The sequence below is a fragment of the Cynara cardunculus genome, assembly GCF_001531365.2.
Source record: "Cynara cardunculus var. scolymus isolate 2C chromosome LG 2, CcrdV1, whole genome shotgun sequence".
Lineage (NCBI taxonomy): Eukaryota > Viridiplantae > Streptophyta > Magnoliopsida > Asterales > Asteraceae > Cynara > Cynara cardunculus.
In genome coordinates, this window is record NC_037529.1 from 12,286,754 (window position 1) to 12,301,812 (window position 15,059).

General features: G+C 34.8%; 2 protein-coding genes across 2 annotated transcripts in view; one reads left to right on the forward strand and one right to left on the reverse strand.

The window, feature by feature from the left end:
• Nucleotides 1-6,620, forward strand: part of LOC112507688 (WD repeat-containing protein 11-like) — a 53,202-nt gene extending 46,582 nt beyond the window's left edge. The window contains exons 14-21 of the mRNA XM_025112351.1: nt 2,627-2,825; nt 2,927-3,213; nt 3,597-3,718; nt 4,307-4,451; nt 4,556-4,648; nt 5,928-6,001; nt 6,091-6,144; nt 6,230-6,620. Coding sequence (XP_024968119.1) covers nt 2,627-2,825; nt 2,927-3,213; nt 3,597-3,718; nt 4,307-4,451; nt 4,556-4,648; nt 5,928-6,001; nt 6,091-6,144; nt 6,230-6,527 — 1,272 coding nt within the window. The 3' untranslated portion in view covers nt 6,528-6,620. The remainder of the gene's footprint in view (nt 1-2,626; nt 2,826-2,926; nt 3,214-3,596; nt 3,719-4,306; nt 4,452-4,555; nt 4,649-5,927; nt 6,002-6,090; nt 6,145-6,229) is intronic.
• A 788-nt stretch (nt 6,621-7,408) lies between these two features.
• Nucleotides 7,409-11,947, reverse strand: LOC112507563 (2,3-bisphosphoglycerate-independent phosphoglycerate mutase). Its single transcript, XM_025112203.1, has 9 exons — nt 11,772-11,947; nt 11,459-11,586; nt 10,501-10,651; nt 10,210-10,413; nt 9,139-9,563; nt 8,556-8,748; nt 8,376-8,471; nt 7,786-7,941; nt 7,409-7,708 (listed from the first exon to the last, which is right to left on the reverse strand). The coding sequence occupies exons 1-9, from the start codon at nt 11,922-11,924 to the stop codon at nt 7,550-7,552; spliced, it is 1,665 nt and encodes a 554-aa protein (XP_024967971.1). The 5' UTR covers nt 11,925-11,947; the 3' UTR covers nt 7,409-7,549.
• Nucleotides 11,948-15,059: the final 3,112 nt, after the last annotated feature.

Here is a 15,059-nt window from a genome sequence, read left to right on the forward strand (position 1 = left end):
TACTTTCATTGCAATAGTAAACACACAAATTGTCCAAATAAATAAAAGAAAAGGGTTCAACACAGCTTAAAAACAGTTAAATAGCTTTTGAGTATCCCCCCCCCCCCAAAAGAAGTATATAAATAAAAGGGGCCACGAAACTCACCTGTGAGTGGATGGTATTAGGTATGCGAGAGGTCAAGCAAGTAATCTACAATTAAACAAGGGTGTGTGTGAGCTACACATGGCCATGGCTTAAAACCTTACCATTGTAATCTCGTAATCGATGGAATATACATGATCGGCCTAGTATTTCTAAAGGACAATTTTACCAAGCGTCGTAAAACTATAAGTCAATTAGTTGTGGGTAGTCATCTCGACCTAAGTATCGATGGTTTGCCMAAGTTTTATAAGTTTGGTTTCTTAACCGAAATTTTAGGTTACTTCAAGAATTTTTCCTATACCTTAAATGAATTAGATAAGGTTCCAAAATTTAATGGTAGAGACTTCCAAGTATTAGGTATTTTCAGAAATTTTCCTTAATTTTAATTAATGTTTTACTAATTTTAAAAATAACATAAAAGTACAAGTCAGTAAATCGTTCTGTTTTGCGCAACAGAAAGTTATATACAAAATAAAATGCTTAAAGACCTCCAAAAATTCTAATAGACATATTGAACTCAATCCAGAAAAGTTTTACCAAAGAATTCGAAAAAAAAAATGAGGGAGTTGTGACGCCCCCAAAACGTCCTAGATTCTGTCCAAAATTTCCAGCTTTGCAACCCTGAACGGTAAAGGCTTTTTGACCAAGTTAATTTTGTTGTTTTGACACGAAACCACTTGGAACAGAAAGTAGACTCATTGAACTTGAACCTAGACCCAAAATTCGTATTTTAACTCCATGTTATGACTGAGATACGGCCTCTCCAAGTCAACACATTTTCTGCCCAGATTCTGGAATGGATCAAGCGACATTGTTTTTACTAAACAACCATACCAAGGACCCTATTATTAGTCAAGACTCATTAAAACTTATTCTTTTATAAAATCTAAATGTTTTTAATCAAAAATATATTCCATCCATTAGAGTTACATTAACAATCGAATGAAAATCATAAAGACGATAGAAAGACAAACAAGGTGAAGGTTTTTACCAACTCAACGATTTGTGATGAAGATATCACTTGTAGGCTTCAAGTACCCTTCATGGATCATTAGAAAAATAGAAGAAAATTAAGTTTCTAATGGATTTAGAGAAGAACTTATAGAAGGAAAAAAAACGTTGGACGCTTACAAAAGGCTTCGTTTAGGAATCAAAGGAAYTTGTTTCTTGCAAGTTTGAAGAACAAAACTTTGAATAACTTGATGGTGATGATGACTCTTGATCAAGCAAAAGGGAAAAAAAGAGAGAATGTTGTGTTTTGTTTTTCTCAGGAATGAGAGTAATTAGGGTTTAGGAGGAGATAAAGAAGTATTGAAGATTATCAACAACTAACTACTATATTTAAATTTTGAAAAAAGAAAGGAAAAAGAAAAAAAAAGATGGGATAAACTCCCTTACGTTTTCTTCCATGGATAATTATACATAAATATATTATTTAATTTATTTAAAACTACTTGATTTATTTCTTTATATGATAAGCTTCTTTGATAATATTAGCTTTTTTTTATTAGTTTTTTTTTAAACAACCTAACTAGTTAACATTATTAACTCAATTCATTTACTTAAGGCTTTTAGTCACCGGTACGATGCACATAAAACATTTGTATAGACCAATTATGTACTCGGGAAAAGAAATTCAAYTTAGGAATTATRAAYASTTAGCTTTCCTCTACTATTAGAATGACTAGAGTACTTAAGGGAAAAAAATGAACCCACCCAACTCCTAAAATTTCACACCTTATGTTTCAGGAAGCATGTGAGCACATAAATTTACTAAAAGGGCTAACATTAGGTTTCGAGTTACGGTTGACTAACCTGGTTTGGTGACGGATGTCACAAGATCCCTTCTTACGCTTCTCACCTTTAACTCTCTTTCTCACTGGATTCCAACCCTGTAACATGAATGGTAAGTTCTAAGATGTTGACTTATGTGGTTATGCTGAACATAAATCCTAACATTTTTCAGTATTTCGATAAATTTGTAATTGCTTTGCGTGCTTACAAAATTGTTAACCATTTCCGATTAGCTAGTGATTAACAAGATGTTAGACAGTTCGATGTAATAACTCCTTCAATTATAATCTACAGGCATACATAGTTTCCATGGTATGCTATTACAACTATAATTTACATTGATATGTGCATAGTACATGTGTTGGTCTCTCCAAACATAAATGAGGTTATTGCATAACAAGGGTGAGTTACATTCTCCTTTCAACAGTTATGATAATTTTTTTCTTTTTTCCTTTTATAATAAAATAAAATTGATAAGAATATATATATATATATATATATATCATAGACTGGAGTAAATTTCTCAGAGCTTTACTATAATCTATTGCCTTGGGCAATGGTTCTAAGATGCTATATTTTGATAGGCAATTTACTCTTTAGATCGAATGTCTGATTTTCCCTTGTTAGTAGATCAGAATATACTGCCTTGGGATATCATTTGACAAGCTCCCTCTTATTTTTAAATAACAGGCATTGCGGCTGATCTTGCAATATGGAGTAAAGCCTAGGTGGTTTAACACGTGTAGTACAATTACAGATAAGGGAAATTCCCAAATATCACGAACTCTATCATCTGATCTTCGTAGTTATTTGATTGATGTATCACCTATTGGTGACTCTGTAGTGCCAGAGTTGCTTCTTAAAGCATTAGAGCCCTACAGAAGAGAAGGTAAGGTTTGTGGTGTGTTGCATGGCTTTCTTTTTAGTGTATATTGTTGACAAAAGTTGATTATTTTTCTTTCTTTTCTCTTCCGTGTCTTGTTGAATCAGGTTGCGTACTTGATGATGAGAGAGTGCGTCAATATGCTAATATAATCACTAAAGGTTCTGCTGCGAGGTTTTCTTTTGCAGCTGCAATATTTGGTGAAACCTCAGAGGCTTGCTTTTGGTTGCAATTGCCTCGTGCACTAAAGCACTTGTTGAACATGTTGGCTAACAAGTCTCTCCAAAAACTGCCTGTAAAATTGCCGTCTGCATCAATTGATGATTCATCGTTACTAAGTAGGATGTTCACAAAGGGACGGTCGGTAGCAGGGTCAACAAACAAAAAATTAGTGGTAAGCTTTTTGGTCCTTTAGATGTTTTGAGCACAAAATTATCTACCAATAAGGGAATATGCTGTCTCCATTTGTGTCAAAAGCAAGCCAAAGAAACACAAACGAATCTATGTGGAACGCGTGTTCTATCAGTACCAATGAGCTATTTGTCTTTTTGTTGCATGCTATCCTGTTCATATAGGCCTGTGTGCAGCTCATTTTGGGCCTTCTACTACTGATTTAAGAAAAAGAAGAAACTATTGTTGACTTTCACTGGTAGACACACAACTCTAGCCATCCCAGACTGCTACATTTCAGTTTGTTTGGCACTTTTTTTCTTAAAAATGGAAGTACAAACCAATAAAATAATAGTGGTGTATTAATATTGGTGTGTCTAATGGCAGAGTGACGGCCAACTTAGGATGATGGCTTTTGACCAAGAAGAGTTGTGGGAAAATGCTAGTGAGCGTATCACCTGGCATGAAAGATTGGAGGGTGAACAGGCTATTCAGAACCGTGTGCATGAGTGAGTTCATCTCTTTTTCTGCTTTTCATGCCGCTTTCAAGGGCCATGTAATGCTTGCATTAATGCTACTTTTGGCATATGGTTAGTTTGTCCAATTTGGAAAAAACTTAGTAAAGGAGGCAAGAGCGTTTTTCGTCCATGGTACATACTCTCTACATGTATGTATCTTCTAGTTCTGTTTTATGCTTTTGTTTTAAGACGACAGTTGTGATCCATAATGGAACATTTAGGTCTACGGTTTAGGTTCGATAATGTTTTAAAGTTTCTAAACTTTATTTTATGGTCAAGTGAACATCCAGATTTCTCCAAATGATTCTGTAATCTAAACTTTAATTTAGTCAAAAATGGTGTCCATCAATGTGTAAATACATCAACTAAGGGATAATTCTTAGATTATGAACGTATATATTTTACGGTTTCTAAATATTTATGTCACATGTGTTCAGGCCCAAGAACCATACACATTAATAAACTGATGGAAAACCTTGATATGTAGAGGTCCTGAACATACAGACACCACAAATCACTTAATAAACTGCAACTCAAGCCTAATTGCTAATTACATGTCCTGACATCAATGATATTCAGGCTTGTGTCGGTTGGTAACTTGGACGCTGCTGTCAATTTACTGCTTTCTACTCCTCCAGAGAGCTCATTCTTCTATCCAAATGCTTTGCGTGCTGTTGCTCTTTCATCTGCAGTTTCAAGATCTCTAAATGAACTTGCTGTAAAGGTAATTATAGGCTTCTCCACATCCAATTACATTCCACTTTGAAACATGAAAATTGTCTTGCATTTTAGCCGATTTTAATCTGATCACTTGTTTCTTACTTGTAGGTGGTTGCAGCAAATATGGTGAGGACTGACAGGTCATTGTCAGGCACACATCTGCTTTGTGCTGTAGGGAGATATCAAGAAGCATGTTCACAGGTGATCTTATATTGCTCACAAGAATTCAACTAGTGTAATAAACAAGTTACTGACTTGTTTAACCAGTGTACTTGTCTGTTGGTTGCAAACAAACCATTGTTTTTTGTGAAAGTACCAAAAGAAGCAGTCTGCTTTGCAATAATGAGTGATTTTGGACAAATTGGGTCCTCTTTAATGCTTTTTGTCTAAAATTGTTCATTGTTGCAAACCATAATGTTCTTTTTTATTTTTGCATTTTCACAAGAATGATGGTTTGTTTTTGTTGAATAATTCTTGCAAAGTTAGGAATTAACTTATAGCAACTGTGAAACCAAATTAATTTGGATTATGCTAACTATTTTACAAGGGTGTTATGGGAGTTAGTTTCCTAATCAAATTGTATAGTAGTGTATATATACACTTGCGATCATGCTAGATATTTTTTTCGTGAGAACACCTTCTGAGCCTCAGGATGATTTTCCTCTGATCTAATGGGTTGTAAAAAATGTAGGTGACATTTTCATAAATAAGTGGAACTTCAGTGGCATGCCTGTAAGGGAGACTGGACCTTCACATCTTCACATTGAAGATGCATCGAACTTTCACATACTTTCACTTTACCTTCACAAACCTTCACATACCCTTTCATATATATAGGGATAAGATCCAAAGAGAACCCAAAAAGAGAACCGAAATTGATGAAAAAAAATATCAATATGGATGTCAAATTATTGATGATAAAATGGTTGTCTTTTGGTGCAATTTGTTTCGTTCCAATTTTGATTAAATTTTGCCGATTTTCAATTAAAAAGTAGGGGGGATATTTTTTATTGAGAAAAGGTGGTCGTAATCCCCTTTTTAGTTGCATCCATTAGATTGATGCAATCTAACGGTGTGGGTAAGTTCTTCGTTCTTCTTTCTGGGGTTCTGTGGATATAAATGTGTGTGTGTGTTCTTTGAATTAAGCAGCTGAAGAAGATTATTTCTTCAAAAGTGTTGGGTTTTCAGCGAAAAACCTAGTACAGTGCTTCGAAAACCCAGTAAGTCATGTAATAACTTAATCTAGTTTCTGTGAATTTGTGGATTTTTTAAACACTACGAGCAAATAGCAAGTCGAGAGTTTTTAATAAATTAGTCTTATGATCAACAGCTTACAGTTGGTTTTCAAAGACCATATACATATAGGAGCAGAGTAAAAGGAGTTTAGATTTGTTTTCTTCTATGCAAGGAAGGTTCAGTTTCACCTAAAACATGATAATTAGATTTCACCTAAAGTCATGTCCATATATATTTATTGCAGCTGCAAGATGCAGGGTGTTGGACAGATGCTGCAACCTTGGCAGCAACACATTTAAGAGGAACCGATTATGCAAGGTTCACATCTTCTTTTCATTACCCAATGTATTAAGCGAATGTTGCAGTTGTTAGTTTCCTCGTCTCATTTATTGTTATATATTGTGCAGGGTAATGCAAAGATGGGCAGGACATGTCCTCGATGCTGAACACAACATCTGGAGGTATCATCGTTTGACATTAGTTATGGAAATAAAATACTAGTTTTGTGTTTGTTTGTTGAAAGTGTGAAGTAATGTATGAATGCAGGGCCCTGATATTGTATGTAGCAGCTGGTTCGTTGCAAGATGCATTGGCAGCACTGCGTGAAGCTCACCAACCAGATACAGCAGCTATGTTCATCATTGCGTGCCGGGAAGTTCATGCTGAATTTATAGAGGGTTTAGATCCTGATGACGAGTCGTCAGCCTTGATCAAGGATAAGTTGGTTGTTTTGCATGGATTGAACCCACAAAGTGAAGACGTTATCGCTGTTGGGGAATTATACACAAAGTACCAACAGCAACTCGTCCATCTCTGCATGGACTCTCCCCCCTATTCTGACTAAATTCAACCAAACTTCATTCATTATTGGAGACGTCAAATAAGCAGAGACACTGTGTCTTCAACTTTTCACAATAAATCGAGAAAGTTTTGGCTATACAAATATCATAACTATTTCGATAGATTTATGCTTATGTTTGTTTATTCGTTCATTCAAGTGGTTCCTAGTTGCACTTCATGTACTAAAAGGCTGATTGTTTAAAGCTTAATGGGTTTACAGACATTTCGATATACAACCTCCCGTTTCAAAAAGTTGAAAAAGAAGCCTAATAATCAAATAATTCTAGGGACTCTTTTCATAGTCTCTTTTCTGTGAAATTTAAAGGGTGTTTGGAATCAGTTATAAAAACAACTTATTGACTTATTGCGACATGACATCGATAATAAGCATTTTTGAGTGTTTGGATAAACAGCTTATACTAGTGCCAAACCGGTAATAAGAAGTTTTTGAAAAAGTTAAATCATTCTAACTTATAATAAGTTGATAAGCACTTTTATAGAAAAACATAAGTTATTTCAAATAAGCAATCCCAAACACTCCCTTAGTCGGAGTAAAATTGTCAGTTTTTTTTTTTTTTTTTCTTTTAAACAATATATTCGGTACATCAATTAATCTCAATCTATATAGACAACTTAATACACAAAAGACCTGATAAAGAAGAATAAAAGCAGCTCCTTGGTATTCTTATCAAATGCGTACTAAACCATAGGTCACATATTGTTGGTACTTTTATGTATAAGATTCCTTGGTTGCATTCAACAATTTGCATGGTATTTAAACATCTCAAACCTGCCGTGGAAAATGTCTTGCAAGATGGACAGATTGGTGTTCATGGAAATGTTCACTTGACCAAAGACACGGGTCGGTGAATACCAAACATAGTGTAGGTTCAAAAACATATATTTTTGTCTTAAAAACACACCAGCTTATTTTTGGAAATGTGATGATGCCAGCCAAATTGAATGATATGAAATCTCCTCTCTATAGAGATATATGGTTAACAAAAGAGAGAGTGGTTTGATTAATCAAACAACTTCAATAAGGGTGGTCTCATAGTCATCAGGAGCCACAAACCCATGCAGATTCATCACTGTGGCCGCTACGTTTGCCAGTCCACCATTTGGTACGTCCTTCCGGAATTTCACACCTCCTGCTAATCCAGGACCTCCAATTGCAATTGGCACCTGCATATATATAAACACATTTATGTATCCATCTATCTATGTTACACTACCACTTCATTCATACATATATGGCTTACTGGTTGAAGGGTGTGTGAGGTTTGGATCTGAACTTTGCCATCTTTATCAACAAGAGCCTCCCCCTTCTTGTTTCTCTTCACCATGTCCTCTGCATTCCCATGATCTGCAGTCACCACATATATTCCACCCACTTCCTCTATTGCATCAACAATCATCTGCCACCACAAAATCTTACCTTTTGTGAGAATATGTACATCACTTCCCAAAAAAACCCTTTAGAAGACATGTCTTAGGAAAAATGGTCCAATTTCTAGCCCATGTGGGACTACACACTCCTCCAACGGAGGCTAGACGGGAAAACATTGTCCTAGAGTGCTGAGAGGGAGCTAGATGGGCACAAATTATCGCAGTGTTAAAGCCCCTAGAATGGTAGACCTGGGCTCAAATACCATGTGAGGCCATGTATACTGAACCCCATCAGATTCTCTCCAATAGAAAAGAGAGGTACCAACATATATAAAGAAGAAATGGTCCTAGTCTAGGACTCCAATGCCTTTCTTCATCAATATACACATTTCCTGAAAAAAAAAAAAAAAAAAAAAACTTGCAAATTTTGTACATTGGATTCCAAGGCCAGAGAGTTTATTACCTTAACAGCTTCATCAGCAGCCTTGCAGGCCACAACCGTAGCCTCAATGTCACCCGTATGCCCAACCATATCACCATTTGGTATATTCACCCTTACCTACAACCATATGAAAAGATTTGAACTACATATGCAGCAGATGCCATTCTCTTTTTTTACCAAGCAAAAGAGTACCATGGTTACCTGGTCAAATTTGCGACTGAGGATAGCATCACGGGCCTTCTTACCGATCTCCAGAGCCTTCATCTTTGGTTGGACATTGAAGGTAATCCCGCTATCACTTGGAATTTCCACGTACTCCTCCAAGTCTGAATTAAAATATCCAGAGCGGTTCCCATTCCAGAAAAATGTGACATGACCAAACTTGACTGTTTCACTGTTGTACCAAAAACAGGGTCAAATTTAAAATTCTTAGAATCAATAAAGAATCACAAGAAACTAAAGAACTATTGTTCCCGAAATAATTAACCTAAGATGGTATATGACAGATGGACATTAGCTTTCGTACATCAGAACTAAAGAGAAAACTAATGCAATAACATCAAGCTTTTGCTCTAACATAAATATTTTGAGAACCTGAAACCAACTATTTCATGAATTATTCATGATGAATAACCTTATAAACATTCATGAATATCATGCATTTTCATTATTCATAATATTCACATAAATATCTATTATCACAATGAATTCATCAAATAGTTGGTTCCTTGGTTCTCAAAAATATATACGGTTCTCCTTTGAACCTGCCCCAACATGATCTCACCTGCAAGCAAAGGTGCGGACACCGTTATGCACTAGATATTCACCAGACGTCCTCTCTATCAATGGAGGAGAAACGAGATAGTGACTTGGAAGCTTCAACTCTCCATCATATTGAAGCATTCCAGCATAGCGGATTTTGGGGAAGCGCACTCTATCAAATTTATCGAACTTTTCATATTCAAGAGCTTGGGCAAGCATCGTCATACGATCTGCCCTGAAGTTAAATGTGACGACAGCATCACCATCCATTATGGGACCAACAGGCTTCCCACTCTCATCAACAATCACAAATGGTGGTAAATACTGGTCATTAGCATTTGGAGCTTCCCTAAGCTTCTTGATAGCCTCAACAACACTCTTAAATTTGTGTGGGGCTTCACCAAGAACCTGAGCATCCCAACCACGTTTCACAACTTCCCAATCGTTCTGCAAAAGTAGCAGCAGAAGTTCAAAGATTCAGCAAGATACCATGCGATATAAAACCAAGTAAGATATTGAATAGTTAAAAGACAAAATGCATCAAAATGTAACATAGTTCGGTTTAATATTTTTTTCTCAATCGATGTAACAAACTTATAATCTTTCCTATTTTGTACCCAATTTGAAATGTAACATGTTAATCTTGTGGCATTCGATAGCGTGCATATGAAGTTGTCAAATGTCAATTATATTATAAAATAGATGGCATGAGTTACCAAGTCAGATTATAGTTTTATTATTTTGTTAAAAACTCAAGATTTTTTACTTCACTTTTTACATTCAAGTAGGCTGAAACCCAGTTTAATAGATAAAGTGCGTACAAAAATAGGAAAAATTAAAGTTCGTTACATCGATTGAGAAAAGTATATGTTACACTAAATAGGAACTAAACCAAACTTTGTTGCATTTTAATGCATGTGGTCCATAACTAAACTTTGGTGTATATTAATACATTAGCCCAAACCAAACAGAACCACTATATCCCATTCAAGAGAAGGGTCTGGGGGGTGGGATGTATCCAGACTGTGATCCACCCAAAAGGGTAAAGCGGCTGTAATGGCAGCATTGACATCTGGAACACTAAAGAATTTACCTCATAACGGTCCATGGTGACATACATGCGCCCTCCACCAGAAGCAACCTGTGCATCAATGCCTTTATTACGTAACTCTGCAAGGTCTTTTTCAAGTGTTTCGGCAAAGCCTACACTTGAACCATCCACAACATCACGGCCATCTGTAAGCACATGAACACGTATCCTCTTGGCCCCACGTTCACTAGCACCTTTAAGTAGCAACTGCCAACCAAAAAGATACATGATGATCCATCAAGAAAAATTACATTTATATTCAGACTGTCTACTTAAATGTTCAAACCTATTTACCTGTAACTGATCAAGGCGGGAGTGCACGCCCCCATCACTCAATAACCCGATAAGGTGCAAGGTGCTTTTTGCAAAAGATTCCTTGATGTAATTGAAACCTTCATCTTCGTATATTTTCCCAGAGGCGAGTGCAAGATCCACGAGTTTTGCACTAGTAGAAACCAACAGAAGACCGTAAGTAATTGTAACTAAATATCGAAAGAGAATATTCAACAAATATGAACTATCTCAGTAGAAACCAACGATGCATTTGATCAAGTCAACCATCCATTTGACTGTCCATCTTAATTTTGTGTTTCCCTCTATTCCATGCTAATGGGACTTATGATTTTTCATGCCCTTTAAATAATTCATTCTTTAGCAAGTTTTTATAATCTGAAAAAACCCTACTTCACCTATCATCATCCTCGCCAACAATTGATGGGATTGATTGGGCCTACAAAAACTTAAGACGGATGTCAACAATATAATAGTCATGCTTGTGTTATCAAACGCTGCAACTGTGATGGGTCTGAGGAACTAGGGTTTTTCGCTCTCTGAAGAATGTAAAACATACTTATTACGTTGACCATAATTGCAGTTGTAAGTAAAGGAGAATTCTCGCATGATGCAATCAAAGGTACATCAATTACTCATATATCTATATGCAATAATTGGTTACTTGGAACCAGAAAGTTACAAGTTCACTGATTTCTGTTGAAACAAGCTCATCCTAGTCTTCATGATTAAAATAATGGTGATTAGAATACTGATTACTGCAACCATCTCCATGGAAAAATTCAGTAAGAAGAGGATCATAAAAGCAAATGGCACCATTTTTTTAATGTTTAATTACTAGTTTATACCATCGATATGTATTAATAAGCAATAGCTTAATACCAACAGAGTGCATGTCATTCAAATTAAGAACAAATCATGATAAGATGAAACTGAAGGACAGATATAATAGAAAGATCACCCTTGAGCATATATCCGTCCAGCACCAAGAGCATTATGTCCGACTTCACTGTTTCCCATATCATCATCAGTCGGGAGCCCAACAGCAGTACCATGAGCCCTCACCAATCTCCACTTATCAGGGGCCATCTGAAAACAACGTACACCGGATGAGTAATCAGTTGCTAATGCATCAAACCATCTGTCTCTTCAACGATCAATATCAAAATCAAAACTAACAATTGACTGAAATCACTATAAAGATATCAGCACATATAAGACGCAATCATCGGCAATGGATTGCGAGAACAAAATATAGAGTAGAAAAGAGGTACGTTTTTGAGAGAATCCATTGTTGGCGTTTCAGCGACATGGATGCAGTTGAATTTGTCCGGAGAGGCTTCACCCCAACCATCCAAAACGACGACGGCGATGATCTTCCCTTTGGGTAGCTTCGGGTGATCAGCCAACTTCCATTTGCCCTCCATGTTTGCTTTCAGTAATCAGTATTGATCTCTGTTTCCGTGACAGAGAGAAATGCAGAGCATGGAACGGAAGTCTCTAGAATTCTGAAAAAGTACCCCAAAGTCCCTCAACTATCAATTATTGTTCAAAAACCTCCTCAGTTTATTGTATCTTACAAAACCACCCCCGTAAAATAGTTGGGTTTCTAAAAATAGCAATTTAAATTAACCCCTAAAATAAATTGCTAAATAATTTTAGATTACATTATTTGGAAAACTTTTTCGGAAAGAAACCCAAGTTGGATCCAATGGCGTTTAAACAAATCTAAAACAAAGCATAAGCTGTTTTAGAAATACATTTTTAGATATGATGTGGGTTCTGATGGAGCACTTAGAAATCAAGATAGATTTCCTCCCGCACACAAACATGCGTTGGCCTCACCCGGATGCTAGCGCAAAACCCTTCTAGTGTGTGTTTATAGAAAAGAAAGAAAAAGTTTATTTATATTTTCTCTAATAGTTAATAAATCTGAAAGACTGATTAACCTTTTAGACTTACTGACTCAGGCCCATCACCTTATTTATATTGATTTTCCTGAATTATAGATAGACTATAACTCAAATAAGATTTTGTATTTATTTGTAAGTATATATAATTATATTTATCATAATATATATACATAAGGGGATGTTCTTTTGTTAACCGAATATATGGTGTTAACTTTGTGAATCAATCGCACCCATTCATCTTGAAAATCAATAGATTATGTTTAACATGATATTTATGTAATAACTAAGAGTATGATACGTTAGATTGGTACATGAACAATATATGAACAAGGGTATTATTGGAAAAAAATCAAAAATATTATCCTCATTAATTAGCCTCTTGTAGTTATTACTCTATCGAATAGTAACCGACTCCATCAATGATTTAATGTCTAAAGTCTTCATCCCTTAAATTTATTGTCTTCGACTTCATCAATGATTTAATGTCTAAATTCTTCATATACGTTCACAGGTTATTCCCTCTTTTATATATGAACATTGTTCACTTATGTACATATGTTCTCCACCAAAGAAACCCATCATGATCATCTAATCATATGTGCGTTTGTGAACATTAATCTCACGTGTTCACCCATCATGTTTACTTACGAACAATGGAATTACGTTCAACTTATTAAATACGGGATAATATATGGAAAAGAAGGAAGATGTTGATCAATTTTTGTGCTTAGGTGATTTGTTTTTTTTTTTTTTCAAATATTTTGTGTGCTTGGGTAATTTAGCTAGAAACATGGAACTGAATGTTTCTGTAACAGCTCATTAATGCAAATAGAATTAAGACAGAAGAAAATTACCAATATATCCTCAATGTTAATTGCATAGTGAGAGATGAACATAAGATAAGAATGACTTGTGATTGATCTACAAGGTTAATATTGTTTTTCATGGTTAACAAATGATATTAGCTCTATATACATATAATACCTCGTAATTATCATAATTACACTTTTAACACATACTACTGATTATTCTATAGAATAGTTATTTAACAATCAATCATGATGCAATTCAAGTTTCTGGTAAATAGAAGCACACGTGTTATTTGTGTGTGACCCTATAGGTTTACATATTCATTGACAGCATTTATGTGTGACACGTGTCATAAAACTTACATACACAATGTCGGATAACCATATTTTCATAATGAGAAATCTATAAACTAAGACATAAATTAAAATGTCACTAGTTTCCACTAATCATATAGTAGCAAAACTTTCCCGTCACGTTTTGAGATCCCTCGTCTTGGTCGTAAATGCCTTCTTCTACAGATCCTTGATGTTGAGACGCTCGATATTGAGATCATTGATATTGAGTTCCTTGTCTATTCGTATCAACCTAATGTTCTCCTATTCTCTTTCTTGTTATTTTTTTTTTATGTTTCATGTACTCATAAAGCAAGGATCAGATATAGAAGTTACGTCAATATTCTAGTCGTTTGTCAACCTTTTATCCATTGATATTCTATCAGTTTAAACTTCATTCGCTTTAATTATAGCTTTGCTCATTTTTTACTAGCTTTGACTAAACTCTCTAGGGTGTTTTATCGTATTGGAGCTTTGATTTTGCTTTTTTATACCAATTGGTCGTTGAGTTAAAGTAATACCTTATTTGTCATTAAGATTCAACAAGGGTAAACGGGCACTTGTCCCTGATGATGAACCAGGATCGGGAGAAGGTGACTGATAAGGACTTTGTTGTTGATATTGAGGTGTTACAATGACATTGAGAAATTCTCGTAATCTTTCATGATATGCGAGACATAATCAAACTTAAAACATCTTCTTGTAGGAAACATCTAGTTTTAACATCTCTTTCACTTCATTCATCTATGAAAAATGCATGTTAAATTTTTATATATAAATTAATAAAACAGTGATCAACTAACTCAACAATAGTAATAAATACTTACATTATCTTGTTCAGAAGCACCACTATGATTCTTGTTTTGAACTTAGTTGATAGACCCTCGTAATTTTTTGGTCGCTTTCTAAACGACTGACACTCGCGTTTACAACGATCTTCTTGGTCGACAAATGGTTGTGAACGACTCTCATGCATGATATTGAGCTTTTATTCTTCCCCAAACTTATCTTTTGATTGGTTTTTACCTATTATTGGATTTTGAGATATATCAATATAACAATGACATGACTGTATATCTTCGTTATCTTTGTAGAATGAACTTCAGACTGGTGAAGACATTTTATGAAATAACTAGAATGATACCCGCGCAATGCAGCGAGATACATCTTGATTTTAATGTTTCATTTTATTTTTTATTTCAGTCGATGTTATAGTATGGTCTTATGTGATTTTGAAAAAACAATAATGTTTTTATTTTTGAATAAAATATAAATTTGAAAATATAATAAAATTTTGACCAAAATATATCGATATCAGTATCAAATTAACTATTTAAAATTCTTATTTTTTGTGTAATTTTTTAATTCAATTTTTTATTATAATTTAATTTAAATTTAATAATGAAATAATTTAATTTTGGTTTAATAATATAACATTTTATAAATATAACTAGAAGCGTACTTGCGCAATGCAGCGAGATACATCATGATTTTAATATTTCATTTT